Consider the following 19,167-nt stretch of genomic DNA (forward strand, 5'->3'; position numbering starts at 1 on the left):
GGTCGGCGCGATTCGATTCCCTCCCCAAATTTGTATCAAATCGACAATATTATAGTAACTTTTTGTTTGCATATAATCGTCCATATGCCTGTCTAGTACTACTATAAATAGTACAAACTTAGTACTATCCAAGTAGGTGTAGTCCATCATACTAAAGTATTAGACTAGTCCTCTGAACTACTGTCGTCGAAAACGATGATTAGCGCCAGCAGGTTGTCGCTGCTGCCGCGCACAAACGCTTCCACCACCACGTCGGCTGCGATTTCGTACAAGTCGGCGTCCGTCCTCAGTCGCTCCGACACAAACTGGCCGACGTCGGCACTCGTCATGCTTTCCCATACCCCATCGGACGCGACGACGACAAAGCCGGAGGACGGCGGCAGGGCCACATGGTAGATGGTCGGGTCACAGCTCACGTACTGACTCAGGTGGCGGTCCCCGAGCGACCGCGACACGGCCAGCTGCCCCATCACCCGCCACACGCCCACAAACGACACAAAGCCTACCCGTCCATTCTTCAATCATGTGACACGGTACGACACCTACTATGCACTACCTCCGCTAGACTCGATGCGGCGGCGCTCGCCAGGGTCGTGGGGTGAGTGGTCTTGAGTCAGCTGCACACCATGGGCTCGGCGTGAATTGTCCTGTGTATGATCCATTCCGTCTGTGTACAGCACGGCGCGGGAGTCGCCGACATTGGCCACAACCAGCCGCCGGTCGTGGCGGAAATGCACCACCAATGTGCACGTCGTCCCAGAAAAGTCGCCGTCGTCCGCGTGGGCCAAGAATGCCGCGTGCACGTCCGCCAACGTTTGCCGTAACGCCAGGTCCTCCAGCAGCCTCTGTCGTTGTTGGGCCTTGCTCGTTGTCGAACTAGTACTACTATTACTACTACTATTGGCAGGCCGCCCCACAATGTCTGCAAAGAGCAGCGCAAACGTGGCCCCAATATGCTGGCGGACAAACGTCGCTGCTCCTAGCCCCATGTGGCCATCCAATACCACGTACAAGTCGTATGCTGGATGCGACTATAGGCACATAAAGCGCCATATGAAAAAGAATATATATATATATATATAAAGCGCCATTTGAAAAAGAATATATATATATATATATATATATACCCGTCGGTACTAGTACCTCGATCGCAATCGTGTCTTCCATGTACCGCCGTCGTCCGTTGAACATGGCGTGCCCGTGCGCGAACGCTGTCGAGTCGACCACAGGTCGAGGAGGCGGCAGCTGCTCGCGCAACTTGGCGGCGGCGTACCGGCACGTCGACTGCTCCGGCGTCGCGTGCCGTCTTGCGTGCAGGTGCCGATTGCATGCGTCGACACTTGAAAAGGCGCGGCCACACGAGCAGAAGTACTCGTCGGGGAGGTCGTCGTGCCGCTGGAGGACGAACGACCGGTGGAGCGTCCGCTTGGTATGTAGAAACGCTTGGTGGAGCACCAAGTCGGCCTCGGTTGGGAAATGGCGGCCTGTTTCGTTGCACACGTACGGCCCTTGAAAGTACGCCTACGACGACAGATAGATCATGCGAGATATGTGACACGGTAGGGTACGTGGACGAGCGCCTCCCGCGCTGAAATGCGCTTGGCGGGGTCCCATTGCAGCAGTTGCCATAGCAGATGCAGCCCATATGGGTCCGTCAGCCCCCGCCCGAGCGGATCCCGCGCCTGGATCGTCGTGTTGAACGTTCCAAAGTTACAAGATCGATGGACCAACGCATAGTCTGCGTGATATCGCGCAAGCGACGGCGGCTGGAAAATGCAGAACTCTGTGAGCACATGGAGCAAGTAGCTCTTGGTGCGGATGGCTTCCGACTACAGAGATCGACCACAACCACAGGACTCTTGATATATGCTGTCGAGAAGAGTACGACGTAGAAACATATACTAGTAGAAACATATACTAGTACTTGACCAGTAGATAAACATACCAAAGAATATCTCTGAAGCTGGAATATATATAACAGCGGTACACGAAACATGTTGTAGTATATCTGAAGCAGTAAGTAGATATAAATATATATATTGACAGTTATAAAAGCGGTACTAGGAACATTACTAATGTACTGTACAGTGCATCTGAAGCTGTAAATATGTACAAAAGTCTATTTGAATATATATATTTACAAACGGAGTAAAACATTTTATTTGGACAGACATACCTTGTCTCGCAAGTGCAGGTCGACTTTGGCCCGAGCTCGTGATGAAATGGAAAACACATGGGGAGACCCGAGCAGCAGCTCGAGCGCAACCACCCCCACGGACCACAAGTCATACGAAGTAGGCGCCGCGTAGTCGTACGGGACGTCGTCCCCATGGAAAAGCACTTCGGGGGGCTGGTACTCGCGGGTTTCTTCGGCCTGGCTCGGTCCTTTTGCGCCGTACAAGTGCTCATGTGTGAATGTATCCACGGCCGATCCAAAATCTATCAGACAATATATATAACACATGCGATGACGTTCTAGTGTGGTTGGGTTGATGGTCGTCTAATACTATATCACGTATATCAGTGGTACCGGCAAGCTTGACAATAAAGTTGTCGTCCTGGCTAATGAGGATGTTGGATGGCTAGACAATGTATGAGCCAAATATGCCAAAATGACTCGATAACCCAACTTTGATGTCCCGATGGGTGATGCCTTGGTCATGAAGAACCGCCACGGCCTCTAGAAGTTGCCGGAGGATCTCCTTGTACACGCCCGCGCCGTCGTCTTCCAATCGCATGCGTTTCCAAAACAGCTAGGCATATATATATATATATTATTGCAAATAATAAATAAATAAATATATGACAAACATGACATGGCAAACAAATAACCATATATATATATGTATATATGTGTGACGAGGTTTGGATGATATACAATAATCGTACCGAGGGTTCAACGAGCACAGACATGTGGGATTTGGTTTTCGAGTACATGTAATGGCGCAGTGAAATGCCTTCGTCGTAAAACACAAGCCAGAGCTCTTGCAGAGACGTTGCATTGGCATCGACCACCACCGAGTCTCGATAGAACGACTCGACAAACCTATATTCAACCCATATCAGTTTTCAAGAGTAATGTGGAGAATACTTCTGCGACGAGGTATAGCATTCAACATACCTGGCAACGTGGGGCTCTCCCCGCAACTGGTGGCCAAAGTGCACTTCACGCTGGCCACTCAAATGCGTCGCTTCGCCCAGTTCCTACCAACCATCCATCCATCTATTCGTTATATACACTGTATGATCCATCGTCTTTTAGACTGTACACACCACAAACATGCGCTTGAGTACAAACGACGTTGTTTCTTCATGTGCGTTGTTGTCGTCGTCGTCATCGTCGACATCGTCGTAGGACGTGCGGATGGCGCGCCACACTTCGCCGTGGGCGCCGCCGTCGAATTTCTAGGGCCATTCAACTACTGAATGGACATTCCAACTGTGTGACATACCTTGCGAAGGCGATAATTCTGGTTCACGAAGATCGACTCGATGTGGTCGGTCGAGCATTGGTATTCGAGGGAAGGACCTTCCAGCAGGAGCGGCTCATCGTGACCATCCATTCCCAGCTGCATTTGGGTCCAAGGTACGCGATACGATGGTGAAGAGGTGGTGGCATGAGGCGCGTCGTCGTCGCCTACCACCACCAACGACGTGGGATGTTCGAACGCGTCGTGGCCGCAGAGACCTAGCACGGCTGTCCGCTCGATCAATTGATACTTTTGAATGGCATCCCCCGGCGCAATTGCCACCGCCCAATTCGACGCGAGGTTCGGCCGAACGTGAGCGCGAGGTGGAACATACGTCTGCAGCGAATTGGTTCCTGCATTCAAGTCACTCCAGTAAGTTTCGTCGTCGGCCCTGCATTGCCCAGACGAGAGATGAAGGGCCTGCATGAAGAGAACTCGATGGTGTGTCGCGATGCACATGGCTTTCGTGTGCACAGCCGCGGCTGTCACCCCCGCGCATGCGAGGCCGACAAGTGCCCACCGGCTCATTATTCCACACCGTCGGAGTCGTCATGGACTTGACATCTTTATCCGGACATACGGATAACTCCACGAACCCGTGCGAAAATGTCGAAACCTAATCATCAGCGTGAGTGTTGCGGGATGCGTCGGATACCCTTTCTAGTCTTCAGCCTCTGTGGCATGCATGTAGCACGCGCCCAATCCTTGGGAGATGTTCCTTTTCGCACTGTGGAAGGTATGGAGATAGCTATCCTCGTTCGACCACAGATCTCAGCATGTCCTTGTTAGCCCTGTGGAGCTTCCACGACGGACTGGACGATTGGGCGCAGTCATCAACGGACACGATGCGCGCCGAAATCAATCCCCGCGATGGATACATCCATGGAACTGTCTTGGCCGACGCGCCGTTCGTAGACTCTCCGCTTTTGGACCTCGAGATCGAAGATCGTCATCACTTTGTCGTCCGCATGGCCTACGACGGAGCATGTGCTCAAGCTGGTCTCCATCTCGAACGGCGCGGCGCTCCAGTCACCCCCAAAACGAACCCCAAGGCTCCTTTCGTGAACCCCATCGTCGTTCGGTTCCCAATCACGTCGGATGGGTCGCAACATGTGTACTACGCGCCACTGTTTCCGTATGTCCAAGGCGACATTTCGCGCATTCGGTTCTTTCCGTGTCTGTCGGGGAATGATGGTCGCCACCAAGGCAATACGTTTCACATTGATTGGATCATGGTTGCCAAAGGTGAATCATCATGTTGTTGTCTCCATGATTCATTGCATTCATGTAGCTCCCACCGTGACCAAGGTCCGTGGCTGTATTGACCGGTACTCCCAGGTGCCGCTATTACAGCCCCTCTTGGCCCCATCAGCCAACATCTCCATGATCACGACCTTGACCAACGGCATCCATCCTGTGTTTAGCACCCTCTTCCACGCCATGATACTGCCCTTCGCATCCACATACAACTGCTATCCTGGAGACGAGATCACTGTCCAAGGACGTAACTTTGGCGATGCCGCCCTAGTCCACATCAACGGCGCACCGTGCCAAAACAACTACCCCACTCTCGAGTCGATCCCCGAGTTGGCATCGGACGCACCAGACGAAGAAGTGTTGACGTGTGTCCTGCCAGCCAACTTGCCTCGTGGGCCAGCTGTGGTCACCGTCACGAACGAACGCTATCGTGGCCTTGTATTCAATGGCACAATGGTGGCCTACGCAGGTACGACGCCTTGTGGTGCTGCCACGTCATATACGTGTGCTAGTACCCGTCCAATTGACCACGGCCCCGTCGTTGTCGAATGTCATGGCACATGCAGTCGACATCACGTGGACACCCCCCCCGAACGACGTCTGGACCTGCTTGACCATCACGGGGTACCTCGTCATTGTGCGTCGTCTTCGTGATAACGTCACTGTGACCACCATGCTCGGAAACGTCACGACGACGACGCTGGCGACCTTGTCCGCTGGTGCCCCGTACAGCGTAACGGTCTCCGCAGTCGTCGAATCTCAAGTATAACCCCCATCGTGCTTGGTTTCTTGTCCTGATGAATCTTCAATCCAGAACACAACCGACTGGCAACAAGTCGACATGTACGGTCAGCGCCTCGCGTTGCCGTCGGCCATTGTGGGACTACCTTCGCCAGCTCTAGTGTTTTCAACACTTGCCCTGGGTACCTAGCTACCTAGCTAGCCGCTGGATCCTTCAATGAAAGGGTGTGATTCTCTCCTTGTAGATTTCGAATTCACCACGTTTTCTGCCCAAGCGACACTGAACCATAGCATATCAGTCCCCACCGCCGCCACGCTGGGCCCCACCGGAGACGTCGGGGGACAAGGCCTGCTTGGGCTCACACTTGTGGGGCACGCCCATGTAAACGATAGTACCTTGTTGTCCATGTTGATGTAGCGATGTCGCAGGTCGAGCACTGTAATGCGACCAGTGCATGCTGCGACTTCGACAGCACCGGACAAACGTGCGCGTTTACGTGCCGCGGCAGCACGCCGTCGCACATATCAAGTGCCCCACAATCTACCTCCAACTCTGGCTCGACAACAGCAACCACAGCAGGAGTATCGTTGCTGACATTGGTTACCAACGTCACCTCCACCCCAACTTCGTCGCCCCCCCTTCGTCCGTGCGGCCCCGCCTTGCGACTCACGTGGTCGGCGCCGTTCTTGACAGGGGCGGCATGGTACCCTCGTCGGCAAAACGTCCGCGAAGGGTTTGCGACATCATTTCAATTCCGACTGTCGAATCCGTCGCTGCAGTGCAAAGTCATGGACGACGTGTCCACGCACTGTCGGTACGCCCCTCATTCGTTTTCCCGTGGACAGAAATGTCTGCTGTCCACGTTGTACCAGCGAACAAACGGGGTTGACACGGAGTTCCGTCGGGTAGGGCCCGTGGGGGCGACGGGTTTGCATTTGTCATCCAAAACGAAGGCGGGGCGTCGATCGGGCGCGGGGGGCATGAGGTCGGCTACGGCGGCATCCGCAACGCCGTAAGCGTCGAATTCGACACGACTTATAACGCCGACACGGCCGACATGTACGAGAACCACGTTAGCATTCACACGCGCGGCAGGTCGCAGCCCAACTCCGCGCACCATGCGTACTCGCTGGGCGCAACGTCCGAGTATGTACATACACACACCCTAACCACACACACAGGACGTTGTCACATGATCGTCCCGCTCTGTCTCATCATCGTAGGGTCCCAGACCTGACAGACCGTGTACACACGGTGCACATTCGCTACGTTCCTGTCCTCGACGACGACATGTACAGACACAAGATTCATCCCCATATTGATCATCACGCTCGTGTTTGGTTCATGCATGTGCCATGCTAGCGTAGGCCGTTTGCGCCGCACTTTCAAGCGTCGGCGTACGTGTCGCAGTTCTTTGCCAAGACAACCGGAGCGAGTGCGTGGGGGAGTGCCGGCGTCGGCTGCCTCCAGGTGACCGTGGACGATCGGACGGTGCTCAGCGTCCCACTGCATTTGGACAACACGCTCGACTTGACGGGCGGCCGCGCATTCGTGGGGTTCACGGCAGCCACGGGAGCGGTGGCGTGGCAAGCGCATGACATTTTGTCGTGGCAGTGGGAGTCGCTGCGCATGTTTCCCCTTCCTCCCGCCCCATTCACACACGTTTAATGGCCAACACGCCACCACAACCGTGAACGGGTGTTTGCACTTGAAGTGGACTTTGCACTGCAGTAGGCAGAAGCCAACAATGTCCGACGACGGCTACAGAGCTGGATCGACCAACGTTATACACTCCACAGGGAGTTCAACCACCATAAACGACTCTATGATCTCTTCCTAGTGATCTTTTCTTATCTTGACTTAATGAGCGATGCCTGCGGCCGCCAACTTGGATTCCAATTCCGCGACCTTGGCTTCGAGTTGTTGGATGTGGGCGTTGGCGGAGCTCAGCTGATGCTGCAGGTCGCCAGAACCAGCCGCGACGGGGGCCGGGGGAGGAGTCCCCGACGCCGTTCGAACCACTCGCGTCGGACGCGCCGACACGGGGGCGGCGGTGCCGGCCTTGCCGCGCGACGTGATTTCGCCAAAGTTGCGCGGGTTCAACGACGACAAGCTCGGCGTCTTCTCCGACCCGGCCAGCCATTCATCCGCCGTGTGCGACGGCACCCCAGAGAACGTGTCCGGGAAGATGTCGTCTTGGAACGCGTCCGACTTGCGCGGCACATACACATGCAACGGCTCCACGGCGTTGGTCGTGAGCTTGAGGAGGCGAGCCGTCTCGCACGACATGATGTCACACGCGCGCTTGGGGACGAACGCCATGCCGCGGGCCGCGGTCGTCGAGCGGTATTCCGTCAGGGGGTACGCAAACGGCTCGGCATCGTTCATTTCGTAGTACCGGATGTTGCCGTCGCCCTTGCCGCACAAGTAGAGCAAGTTCGTGTCCGCGTCGTAGAACGGCATGATCACGCCCGCGGCTTGGTCAATGTCGACCTTGTGCAGCTCCTTGTCGAGCTTTCGCGGGTCCCACACCTTCATGCGGCGCTGGGACTGGCGGGAGAACCCGAGCGTGACAAACAAGTTCTTTTCCCCGAGGAAAGCCAGCTTGACACTCTTGCTGCCTTCGTGCGCTTGGACTGACCCGGACAACCCGCCCGATCGCGCGTCGTACATGCGCACGAGCTTGTCCTTGCTCGACGTAATGAGCGTGGACCCGGTGTAGTTCCATGCCAAGTCTTGCAGCAAGTTTTCTGAGTTGTACTCCATGTTGGCGATTTCACTGCCCTTCTCGATATCCCACAAGCGGACCGTGTAATCGGCCGAAGTCGACGCCAACACGTTGGACGCCGTCGGGTGGAAGCCCAGCAGCGTGACCTTGCGACCGTGGCCGGTCAAGTCCACGAGGGGTTCAGTCATGGTCTCGGTCAATCCACCTTCGGGAATGCCCCAGATTTTGATAGTCGTGTCGTCGGACGCAGACGCGATCAAGTGTTCATGGAACGGGTTGAAGTCAAAGTCCATGATGGCACCGCGATGCCCACCGACAAGGGGGTAGTCCGAGTCGAATTTGCCCACCTTGTCATACGGGACAACCGCGAATGCGCCGCCCCCTGCTTGGATCGCCACGGCAAAGAACTTGGTGTTCGCTTTGATGTAGTTCTGTTCCCCTGTAGCAGTGGCTAGACGCAGGTTCGTGTAGCACTTCTCGATCTTTGCTGGTTCGATGTACACATGGCGATATTTGGAGGAGCGGACGAATTGACTTGTCATGATGGCCACCGCACAACAAAATCGAATGTGAAGACATGGAGGCCCCAAATTGACTTCAACGGCATTTTAGCCAATCACATGCAAGCAAAACTCAATGTACCCCGTACATTAGGACGATTCCGTACGTACAATCCACCTACTAATGGTCAAGTTTGACATGGTACAAGAAGTCGATAGCAGGGGGAATGACTGGTTCAAAGAGCGTAGTAGTGCCCAATGTCGATATATATGTACCGGTAGTACAGTACTGGCTCAACCGACTGTTTGGGATGATGAACCACGATGTCCAAGTCATTCGATCTGTTTGTGCAACCTCCGGAATGGAGCTTGTATCAATTAAATTTCGTGACAGTGGGTGCCAATGCGATGAGCTTGCCTTTGGACCCTCCAGTAGCATGTATCTTTACGATGAAGAGGACACTATCAACGACTACCATGGACGAATTCCGCTACACTTTCTCTGCGACAAGAGGTGGGTTTACCGGTACACATCGTGTGGTTCGCCGCATGCCCCACCATCCCCCAGCACTCAGGCGTCTAACGTTCGACGAAAATTACTGTATGCGAAGTCCTCTAGCTATAGGCGCAAAAGATTCCTCAGCTACGTACTACGTAGTAGCTGATAAACGCGAATAAACGTCATTATACATATACATACGTGTGTCTGACTGAACCTGTGAAAGTTACCTATCGTGTGTCCTTGTGTTTGTACCAAGCCAGAAATTACTAAGGTTCGAATGTACGATGTACGATGTACGAGTCCTTACAATCCCTCAACAAATCGATTCTCCAGCCAATGAACGACGGGCAATTCTCATTTGCAACCAAGCTTGGTAAGATGGTGGAATGGGAGGACATCAGCCGATGGTTCGTGAAGGCGCCTAGTTGGGTGCCATACGTTGTCATCTCAAGTGCCGCTGCCCTTCTCCTTCTCATCATGGCATGCACCTGCCGAAAGGTGTGTTGTCGACGGAGACAGTCGAATTACGAAGCGATCACAAAGGACCTCGAAGGCGAAGAGCGCGAGTTCGAGCTCGGTCTGTCGTCGGACGAAGACGACTTGGACGGTCACGTAGTGGGATTCAACGACGAAGAACTCAAGCAAATGGAAATGCTCGAGTCGTACGGTGTCCAAACCGACCAAATGACGCCGGATGCGGATTTACCGCCGTTGTCACCGACTGCGGCCACCACGTCGTTCCGGCCCAAGAAAGCCCATCTTGATGGCAACTAATCCCTTAACGTTAATCGTATTTATATTTCCCAATGGGTTTTCAGCCAGGAATGACCTTTCAGGACACTTGACTGTCCAAGCGACCCCACACCTGTACATACGGTATAGACATGTCACGGTTCTCACGAACGACTTATCCATTAATCACGCGTTCCATGTCGGTGAATATGGTCTCTAACTGCTACATATCCCTGCGAATACTCCCAGGTGTTCCATGCCTTGCTTCACTTCCTGGCGTTATGTTGTGAGCAGTCTACACCAGCACATCTTGGGGGACGATGGAGCGGTGCGAATTTTGGGAATCGTGTTTATGTATTGCTGGAGGTAACTGCTATTGTTATTCATTTATAGAGGTATGCAACGCGCCATGTGATTGGTTGGTCGTTTGATTGGATCTCCAATCGGCAGAGAGCATCGATCGAAGGTCATCGGCACAAGCGACATCGGCGGCGGCAATGGACTACGAAGGGAAGCTCTCCAAGTCTGCCTCGAACCAGCTGGTGCAAAGCATCCGTGAATCCGAAATTGGTCGGACCAAGCACACCGGACGGGATGACCGCGCGACGTCGGAACAGGTGCTGGATCCGCGGACACGCATGATGCTGTACCGGATGCTGAACCAAGGCATCGTCACCGAGATCAACGGGTGCTTGAGTACAGGGAAGGAAGCGAACGTGTACCATGCCGTGCTGGGCAGTGGCGGGGAAGGCGCGATCAAGGTGTACAAGACGGCGATCCTCGTGTTCAAGGACCGCGACAAGTACGTGTCAGGCGAGTTTCGGTTTCGGCACGGGTACTGCAAATCGAACCCTCGGAAAATGGTCAAACTGTGGGCGGAGAAGGAGATGCGCAATCTCAAGCGACTGCGGGAAGCCGGGATCCCGTGCCCCGACCCCATTATGCTGCGCTCGCACGTGCTGCTCATGACATTCATCGGCCACGACGGGTACGCGGCGCCGCGCCTCAAGGACGCCCGCCTGAGCGAGTCCCAAGTCCGCAGTGCGTACGTGAGCTGCGTCAAGACGATGCGCGTCATGTACCAGGTGTGCAAACTCGTGCACGGCGACTTGAGCGAGTACAACTTGCTCTACTACAAGTCGACATTGTACTTTATCGACGTGAGCCAGAGCGTCGAGCACGAACACCCGCATGCGATGGAGTTTCTGCGAAAGGATTGCAAAAACATCACCGACTTCTTCTCCAAAGCGGTACGACGATCATCGCATCGTCGCATGTTCGTTTTCCGTCGTCACATATATGTGGTTGTTCCTCGTGTAGGGCTTGGACCCGATGACCACGATCGAGCTGTTTGAGTTTGTGATCGACCCGCGCGTGCTGTCAGAGGAAGACGTGGACGCGATCCTAGACACGATCCAGCTCAACATCGAAGGGCGGTCCACCACCCGGACGAATGAAGAGATCGTCGACGAAGCTGTGTTCATGCAAACGTTCATTCCGTCGAGTTTGAGCCAGGTGCTGCATTCCGAGCGCGATCAGCTGGCGTACGCGGAAGGCCGTATGGAGAAGTCGATCACGATGGCGATTTCTCGCTTGGATGTGCAACCGCGGTTGATGGATCTGTTGAACGTCGACGAGCTGGAAGACTTGGACGGGCTCGACGACGAGTCGGACGACGACGAGGATGACGACGAGAATGAAGCATCTGGTGATGATGGCGGTGACGATGGTGACGACGATGACGAAACGGAGTCTGACTCGGAAGACGACGAGGAAGTCCGGAAGCAGAAGGCCGCGTTCCGTGCCGAGCGGCGGGACGAGCGCGAGAAGCTCAAGCTCGCTGAAAAACTCGACAAAAAAAGCAACAAGAAAAACGTCAAGGAGGAAAAACGCGAAAAACGCGCCACGAAAATCCCCAAACATGTCAAGAAACGGCATAAAACGCTCGCCAAGCAAAAGGGCAAAAAATAGGTTTAACTCAATTTACTCGTCGGTTCCGTATTTTGCCACACTTTGTTGGTGGCTGGCATCATGTCCTGCAAGCATGTTGCGGTCACACGAAGGGCTTCCTCGGGCGCAACCTCGGCATGAGGACGTATGTGACGCAGCCACACGCGCCGGCTGCCGTCGTCAGGCACGAGGTGGAACGCATTATCACTCCACTGCCCCACGACCTCCCGCGACCCGCGCATCACAGCGACGGTCACAAAGAGTGCGGCAGCTGCTATCGACGTCTCCACGACGATCTCAATTGCAGTCGCGTTTTCCGATGCAATCCTTGCATGGACTGGGCATGCCCCCGGTGAAACGAGCAGATCTTTGAATGGAGCGAAGAAGGTCAGGTCTCGGTTGGCGCCACGGACGTCCAGCGTCACGTCCAGCATACACGTCGTGGGTAGGCAAGTCGAAGATGAAAACAAATCGATGAGCTCTTGATGCCAGACGTCTTCCCGCGACTACCATGGAACGCCATGTACATCACCATCGTCACTACCATCATCAAATGCAACAAACCTTGGTCGCGTGCCACGTTCCCACGGCCTTGACCACCTGTCCGTGCGGCAAGGCGCGCAAGACGGCCGTGACAGCAACATGCGACAACGTCGTGCGCTGGCGTCGGTCGTCCACAAGGGTGACGTGCACCATCGAGCCATTGACATATGTGACAGAGCGCACCGGTTCAAACGCGCGCTTGGCGATCGCATGCAGCGGTTTCCATCGGCCGTCGACTTCGATACTCGACCAACTGGGGCCAACCCATACATCGTTGAGCTGCCAGTAGAGCATGCCCATGACACCCCACCGTCTCCACGTCGAGATGGCCATGTCGTAGCACGTTGCTTGCTGCAGCTGGGTGATGTGGACCCATTGGGCAATGTACCGATGGACATCAGTCTTGGGATTTTTCCCCGTCGTCGTCGGCAACAGCACTGGGAAATGCATACGCACTTGATGCACCATGCGCTCCGTGCCGTTGGGCGACCGCTGGCGGAAGGCCAGAAACTTCTCCATAGCCGCCACCGACGCCCAATCCTCGGTGGCGTCGGTCACTTGGACAAGCGACGCATGCGACGGAAAGCTCTGAAACCCAAACTCCGACACAAAGTTGGCTCGGGGTAGGTGTTGCCACGCCATGCAATCGTCCACGACGTTGTAGTAATGCACGTCCCTACAATCGCACCTACTAGTAGTACTACTAGTACTACGATCAACGTATACGAACCCGTACGCGACGTCGGACGTGTTGCCCCATCGCTTGGTGTAGATGGGGGTGCTGCCGTAGACGCCATTGGACGGCGACGTGTCGACAAATGGACGGCTGGGATCGAGCGACGCCACCACCGGCTGCACCACGTCGACGAACAACTTTGTGTAGTCCACCACCGCCACGTCTCGATTGAATGCAACACGTGGGGGCATGAACGCCCCCGATGCAAACTGGTCAAACATGGCTTCGTTCTCGTTGTTGCCGCCCCACACGACGATGCTCGTGAACTTCTGCAATCGCCCGAGCTGGCCTTGGACCTCCGATGCCACCGACTCCAAAAACGACCGAGTTCGGGGGTACGTACCACAGGCAAACATCAGCTCTTGCCACACCATGAGCCCAACTTCGTCGCACATTTCGTAAAACTCATCCTCTTCGTACCTCCCCCCGCCCCATACTCGGATCTAATAGCTTGTGAACACACCAATGGGGGGGGGCTGTACTACCATGTTCATGTGGGCGGATCGCGCGCTCTCGAGAAGGTGGCGCCGCTTCGCCATGGCCGTGACAGGGGGGAGGTAGAATGCGTCGAGAGGCACGTAGTTGGCACCTTGGGCCACGATGGGTTGGCGGTTGATTTGAAAGTAGAACGATGCGCCAGCATCGCGATTGGAAGGGGAACGGAGCGAGTCGTCTTGCCGGAGTTGGACGTGACGAATTCCCACGCGGCCCAGTCGAGTGTGCACGACGCGTGGAATTTTTCCCCGTGCCGTCGAAATGAGGGACATGTTGATCGCGTACAGATGCGGATGGCCATAGCCGTTTGGCCACCATAGCGTCGGAGCTAACAGCGTGTGCCTGTACATATCAACAGTGACGCTGGTTGTAGCCAAAAGTACAATGACTTTCATTCCGCAGGTACATTCATTCTTTGTAGGTAGGTAGGTACCTCAAAACTACATGGTGGCGACGATGAAGTGGCGACGTCGCGACCACATGTTGGTCGACGGACAACTCCGCTGTGACACCGAGGCAGTTTGAACCAGTCAAGTGCAAACACACTGTCACATGAACTGCAAAGTCAGTGGCGTTGGGGAAGTGCTGGTCGACAGTGTAGTCCCGGATGCGGCAATCAATGGCTGTCGTGTGGTCGTCTGTCCAGTGAACTGACACGTTGCCACGTAAGCCAGAGGTCAGGAACGCTACAGAATGACGACGACATCACAAGTAGAATCGCATCAGACATTGGCGCTTTACCAGGTCCCCAGTCCCAGCCAAAGTCAGACCCAGCCTTACGCAAAAACACTCGCTGCGTGGGTTCGGCCCATGTATTGGGGTTGATTGTCGCTGGAAGAATGTACGGGTACCGTGCCGCCTTTCACGACGTGAGTTTTGCAAATCTGAAGGCCGCCATTTTGAAGCACAGGGTGACTTCGTACCTGGTCGCGGGTGTAGTTCAAGAGAGGCTCAAAGCGAACTTGCACTGTGTTGTTGCCCTGCCGCACGAAGGAGGACACGTTGACCGAGTACGACACGAACGAGTTGGCGGTTGTCGCCACAACGACGTCATTGACCAGAATGGACGCCACGCCGTCCACTTCGTCCAGCGCTAGTGTCGCGTCGGCGCGAGACGAGGTCAGCGTGAACGACGTCTCGTACACCCACGTGGCCATCGCCACCCACTGCAACCGGCGCTCGTTGTATCCCGCCACCGGATCCGGAATTACTCGTGCATCCCGCAGGTGCGTATGCGCTGTGCCTGGAATCGTAGTCATGAAGTCCACGTGGGGGTGGTTCAACAGCATCGGGTCGGCAACATTGAAGAAACGCCAGCGCTGGAGCGGAAGGACATGTGCGCCACACACGACGCCGACACCCAAGCCAGCCCACCACTTCATCACAAAATCGGTCACGTTATCCGAATATTTCGGTTACGATTAATTCATAGTATCCCTTGCTTGTCATTTAGGATGTTAGGTTGTGACGGCGAATGTACTATTAATAGAATGAATTTCATACTTGAAGTATTGGATTCGACCCCCCATGCCTGCAGCAGGTTCATGCGAGTCTCGTGGGAGCTACACGAGGTCACATGATGCAATGATTAGGGCTGATCGTCCGAGTATTGCATAAACCTATCAATTCAAAAGAGGTGGTCTTCTACTGCCTTCTCGCTTATGCCATCGTAGCGAACGCCAATGCAGCGCTCATTCGTGGTCATAGATGCTGGTTCAAGTCGATCTGCTGTCTGTACTAGTACGAGGTGTCACCTACACTTGGTGGACAAAATTGCTCCTGTGCTATCAGCTTGTCGAATGTAGTGCAAACTGTACTTGCAAGTGTACCTACCTCTAACGTTACAACCAAACCGGTGTGGCTGTACTTTGCGCAACATAGCATGGCGAAATCGTCGAATAACCAGGATCTGACAACACAGGTCCATCACATTTGAAGAGTTGCTATCGACGTAGGGTAGATACATGTATGACGCACATGCAGCCGACAAATTCGAAAACTCTATCACTTGTCAAGCAAGACGTGTAGGTAGGTATCCTTGGAGTAATCTACCTTTTGACATTTCCCTTTACGTGATCGTCCTCTAGCGCAGTGACTGGTAGAATAGTGACGTCCGAATCACACTCGGCAACTTGTGAGCGTAGGACTTAGGTTGGAACTTGAAACAATTCATTACTCAATTACTCATCATAGTAACTATTGCATCTGTATGCAAAACATCGTTTTTGTGCGTCACAATAGCACAGCCGGCGCAGGTTGTGTTTCTATCAAACAAACCCCGACGTGATACAACTTACGGAGATGCACCATTCGACAGTGGGCTGTCCTAGGGACCATCAACAGTGGAGCCATCGTTCGACGGTTCCTGGGGCTCTACAGGTTGGACCGGCTCCACAGGTGCGATGGGCTCCACAGGTTCAATGGGCTCCACAGGTTCAATTGGCTCCACAGGTGCGATGGGCTCCACAGGTTCAATGGGCTCCACAGGTTCGATGGGCTCCACAGGTTCAATTGGTTCCACAGGTGCGATGGGCTCCACAGGCTCGATGGGCTGCACAGGTGCGATGGGCTCTACAGGTTCAATTGGCTCCACAGGTGCGATGGGCTCCACATGTGCGATGGGCTCCACAGGTGCGATGGGCTCGACAGGTTCGACCGGCTCGGCAGCAGCGAAGCCACCACCGGGACGGGGGATGTTTTCATCGCCACCAATGATTTGACTTTGCCCTTGCGCTGGAAGCAAAGCTGCTTGTTCAGCACGCAAGTTGCGTTTGTGACTACCTGCGACCATCGCTTGGTTGTTGTCGCCGTGCAGTCCAGCGACAAGAGTGGCGCACAGTGTAGTGATGAGAACGGTCGTCTTCATGTTGTATTTGCTGGTGTGTGTGGGAGGTGCCCAATTCAAAAGTGAGTTCCTTCTGTGCTGCCTTCCGTAGAAGGTTGTGAAACTACCTCCACGAAACCGATGCTGTTCCTTCTATTTATAGCGTCATGTAGCCACAGTCTATTCATCACGATGAGCCGAAAATAGGTGGAATGTCCACGTGGCAAGCCTGCACGCTACTAGGATATGCGGAACCGTCGAACGATGGCTCCACTGTTGATGGTCCCTAGGACAGCCCACTGTCGAATGGTGCATCTCCGTAAGTTGTATCACGTCGGGGTTTGTTTGATAGAAACACAACCTGCGCCGGCTGTGCTATTGTGACGCACAAAAACGATGTTTTGCATACAGATGCAATAGTTACTATGATGAGTAATTGAGTAATGAATTGTTTCAAGTTCCAACCTAAGTCCTACGCTCACAAGTTGCCGAGTGTGATTCGGACGTCACTATTCTACCAGTCACTGCGCTAGAGGACGATCACGTAAAGGGAAATGTCAAAAGGTAGATTACTCCAAGGATACCTACCTACACGTCTTGCTTGACAAGTGATAGAGTTTTCGAATTTGTCGGCTGCATGTGCGTCATACATGTATCTACCCTACGTCGATAGCAACTCTTCAAATGTGATGGACCTGTGTTGTCAGATCCTGGTTATTCGACGATTTCGCCATGCTATGTTGCGCAAAGTACAGCCACACCGGTTTGGTTGTAACGTTAGAGGTAGGTACACTTGCAAGTACAGTTTGCACTACATTCGACAAGCTGATAGCACAGGAGCAATTTTGTCCACCAAGTGTAGGTGACACCTCGTACTAGTACAGACAGCAGATCGACTTGAACCAGCATCTATGACCACGAATGAGCGCTGCATTGGCGTTCGCTACGATGGCATAAGCGAGAAGGCAGTAGAAGACCACCTCTTTTGAATTGATAGGTTTATGCAATACTCGGACGATCAGCCCTAATCATTGCATCATGTGACCGTTCGTTAAGTCCTCGACGGTGCAAGTTGGATTAAGATGGAGCGTAGCATATTTAAAGCAATACCTTGTGGGCGAAGTTGATAGCGCGCAGTTTCGCATATCCTAGTAGCGTGCAGGCTTGCCACGTGGACATTCCACCTATTTTCGGCTCATCGTGATGAATAGACTGTGGCTACATGACGCTATAAATAGAAGGAACAGCATCGGTTTCGTGGAGGTAGTTTCACAACCTTCTACGGAAGGCAGCACAGAAGGAACTCACTTTTGAATTGGGCACCTCCCACACACACCAGCAAATACAACATGAAGACGACCGTTCTCATCACTACACTGTGCGCCACTCTTGTCGCTGGACTGCACGGCGACAACAACCAAGCGATGGTCGCAGGTAGTCACAAACGCAACTTGCGTGCTGAACAAGCAGCTTTGCTTCCAGCGCAAGGGCAAAGTCAAATCATTGGTGGCGATGAAAACATCCCCCGTCCCGGTGGTGGCTTCGCTGCTGCCGAGCCGGTCGAACCTGTCGAGCCCATCGCACCTGTGGAGCCCATCGCACATGTGGAGCCCATCGCACCTGTGGAGCCAATTGAACCTGTAGAGCCCATCGCACCTGTGCAGCCCATCGAGCCTGTGGAGCCCATCGCACCTGTGGAACCAATTGAACCTGTGGAGCCCATCGAACCTGTGGAGCCCATTGAACCTGTGGAGCCCATCGCACCTGTGGAGCCGGTCCAACCTGTAGAGCCCCAGGAACCGTCGAACGATGGCTCCACTGTTGATGGTCCCTAGGACAGCCCACTGTCGAATGGTGCATCTCCGTAAGTTGTATCACGTCGGGGTTTGTTTGATAGAAACACAACCTGCGCCGGCTGTGCTATTGTGACGCACAAAAACGATGTTTTGCATACAGATGCAATAGTTACTATGATGAGTAATTGAGTAATGAATTGTTTCAAGTTCCAACCTAAGTCCTACGCTCACAAGTTGCCGAGTGTGATTCGGACGTCACTATTCTACCAGTCACTGCGCTAGAGGACGATCACGTAAAGGGAAATGTCAAAAGGTAGATTACTCCAAGGATACCTACCTACACGTCTTGCTTGACAAGTGATAGAGTTTTCGAATTTGTCGGCTGCATGTGCGTCATACATGTATCTACCCTACGTCGATAGCAACTCTTCAAATGTGATGGACCTGTGTTGTCAGATCCTGGTTATTCGACGATTTCGCCATGCTATGTTGCGCAAAGTACAGCCACACCAGTTTGGTTGTAACGTTAGAGGTAGTTACACTTGCAAGTACAGTTTGCACTACATTCGACAAGCTGATAGCACAGGAGCAATTTTGTCCACCAAGTGTAGGTGACACCTCGTACTAGTACAGACAGCAGATCGACTTGAACCAGCATCTATGACCACGAATGAGCGCTGCATTGGCGTTCGCTACGATGGCATAAGCGAGAAGGCAGTAGAAGACCACCTCTTTTGAATTGATAGGTTTATGCAATACTCGGACGATCAGCCCTAATCATTGCATCATGTGACCTCGTGTAGCTCCCACGAGACTCGCATGAACCTGCTGCAGGCATGGGGGGTCGAATCCAATACTTCAAGTATGAAATTCATTCTATTAATAGTACATA

At 53.7% G+C, this 19,167-nt stretch overlaps 8 protein-coding genes across 11 annotated transcripts; 4 read left to right on the forward strand and 4 right to left on the reverse strand.

Moving 5' to 3' along the window:
- Positions 1-68: 68 nt before the first annotated feature.
- On the reverse strand, positions 69-4,009 carry H257_03711 (CMGC protein kinase). Of its 4 annotated transcripts, none has more exons than XM_009827925.1 (11): positions 3,453-4,009; positions 3,274-3,405; positions 3,122-3,204; positions 2,890-3,046; positions 2,631-2,753; positions 2,531-2,582; positions 2,177-2,439; positions 1,569-1,766; positions 1,144-1,521; positions 557-1,031; positions 69-502 (listed from the first exon to the last, which is right to left on the reverse strand). In XM_009827925.1, the coding sequence occupies exons 1-11, from the start codon at positions 3,996-3,998 to the stop codon at positions 165-167; spliced, it is 2,745 nt and encodes a 914-aa protein (XP_009826227.1). In that variant the 5' UTR covers positions 3,999-4,009; the 3' UTR covers positions 69-164. The 4 variants fall into 4 exon arrangements, with proteins under 4 accessions (XP_009826227.1, XP_009826226.1, XP_009826229.1 ...); XM_009827924.1 differs by having other exon boundaries at positions 1,569-1,829; XM_009827927.1 differs by having other exon boundaries at positions 69-1,031.
- Positions 4,010-4,093: 84 nt separating this feature from the next.
- Positions 4,094-8,767, forward strand: H257_03712 (hypothetical protein). Its single transcript, XM_009827928.1, has 10 exons — positions 4,094-4,206; positions 4,260-4,715; positions 4,762-5,196; positions 5,240-5,490; positions 5,542-5,650; positions 5,714-5,850; positions 5,898-6,283; positions 6,379-6,615; positions 6,693-6,761; positions 6,837-8,767. Exons 1-10 carry the CDS (start codon positions 4,113-4,115, stop codon positions 7,135-7,137), a joined length of 2,475 nt encoding a protein of 824 aa, XP_009826230.1. The 5' UTR covers positions 4,094-4,112; the 3' UTR covers positions 7,138-8,767.
- H257_03713 (hypothetical protein) lies at positions 7,155-8,756 on the reverse strand. The gene has a single exon (XM_009827929.1). It carries the CDS (start codon positions 8,737-8,739, stop codon positions 7,330-7,332), a length of 1,410 nt encoding a protein of 469 aa, XP_009826231.1. The 5' UTR covers positions 8,740-8,756; the 3' UTR covers positions 7,155-7,329.
- A 724-nt stretch (positions 8,768-9,491) lies between the features above and the next one.
- Positions 9,492-10,006, forward strand: H257_03714 (hypothetical protein). Its single transcript, XM_009827930.1, has one exon. It carries the CDS (start codon positions 9,536-9,538, stop codon positions 9,971-9,973), a length of 438 nt encoding a protein of 145 aa, XP_009826232.1. The 5' UTR covers positions 9,492-9,535; the 3' UTR covers positions 9,974-10,006.
- A 373-nt stretch (positions 10,007-10,379) lies between these two features.
- On the forward strand, positions 10,380-12,545 carry H257_03715 (Atypical/RIO/RIO1 protein kinase). The gene is made up of 2 exons (XM_009827931.1): positions 10,380-11,181; positions 11,252-12,545. The coding sequence occupies exons 1-2, from the start codon at positions 10,429-10,431 to the stop codon at positions 11,900-11,902; spliced, it is 1,404 nt and encodes a 467-aa protein (XP_009826233.1). The 5' UTR covers positions 10,380-10,428; the 3' UTR covers positions 11,903-12,545.
- On the reverse strand, positions 11,886-15,046 carry H257_03716 (hypothetical protein). Its single transcript, XM_009827932.1, has 7 exons — positions 14,579-15,046; positions 14,397-14,514; positions 14,089-14,341; positions 13,646-13,997; positions 13,155-13,603; positions 12,446-13,100; positions 11,886-12,387 (listed from the first exon to the last, which is right to left on the reverse strand). Exons 1-7 carry the CDS (start codon positions 15,035-15,037, stop codon positions 11,905-11,907), a joined length of 2,769 nt encoding a protein of 922 aa, XP_009826234.1. The 5' UTR covers positions 15,038-15,046; the 3' UTR covers positions 11,886-11,904.
- A 935-nt stretch (positions 15,047-15,981) lies between these two features.
- Positions 15,982-16,521, reverse strand: H257_03717 (hypothetical protein; the record flags this gene model as incomplete). Its single annotated transcript, XM_009827933.1, has 1 exon — positions 15,982-16,521. The coding sequence occupies one exon, from the start codon at positions 16,519-16,521 to the stop codon at positions 15,982-15,984; it is 540 nt and encodes a 179-aa protein (XP_009826235.1).
- A 1,250-nt stretch (positions 16,522-17,771) lies between these two features.
- On the forward strand, positions 17,772-18,314 carry H257_03718 (hypothetical protein; the record flags this gene model as incomplete). The annotated part of the gene is made up of 1 exon (XM_009827934.1): positions 17,772-18,314. Exon 1 carries the CDS (start codon positions 17,829-17,831, stop codon positions 18,312-18,314), a length of 486 nt encoding a protein of 161 aa, XP_009826236.1. The 5' UTR covers positions 17,772-17,828.
- Between the last annotated feature and the right edge of the window lie 853 nt (positions 18,315-19,167).

The sequence above is a fragment of the Aphanomyces astaci genome (assembly GCF_000520075.1).
Source record: "Aphanomyces astaci strain APO3 unplaced genomic scaffold supercont1.6, whole genome shotgun sequence".
NCBI classification, from domain to species: Eukaryota; Oomycota; class Saprolegniomycetes; order Saprolegniales; family Verrucalvaceae; genus Aphanomyces; species Aphanomyces astaci.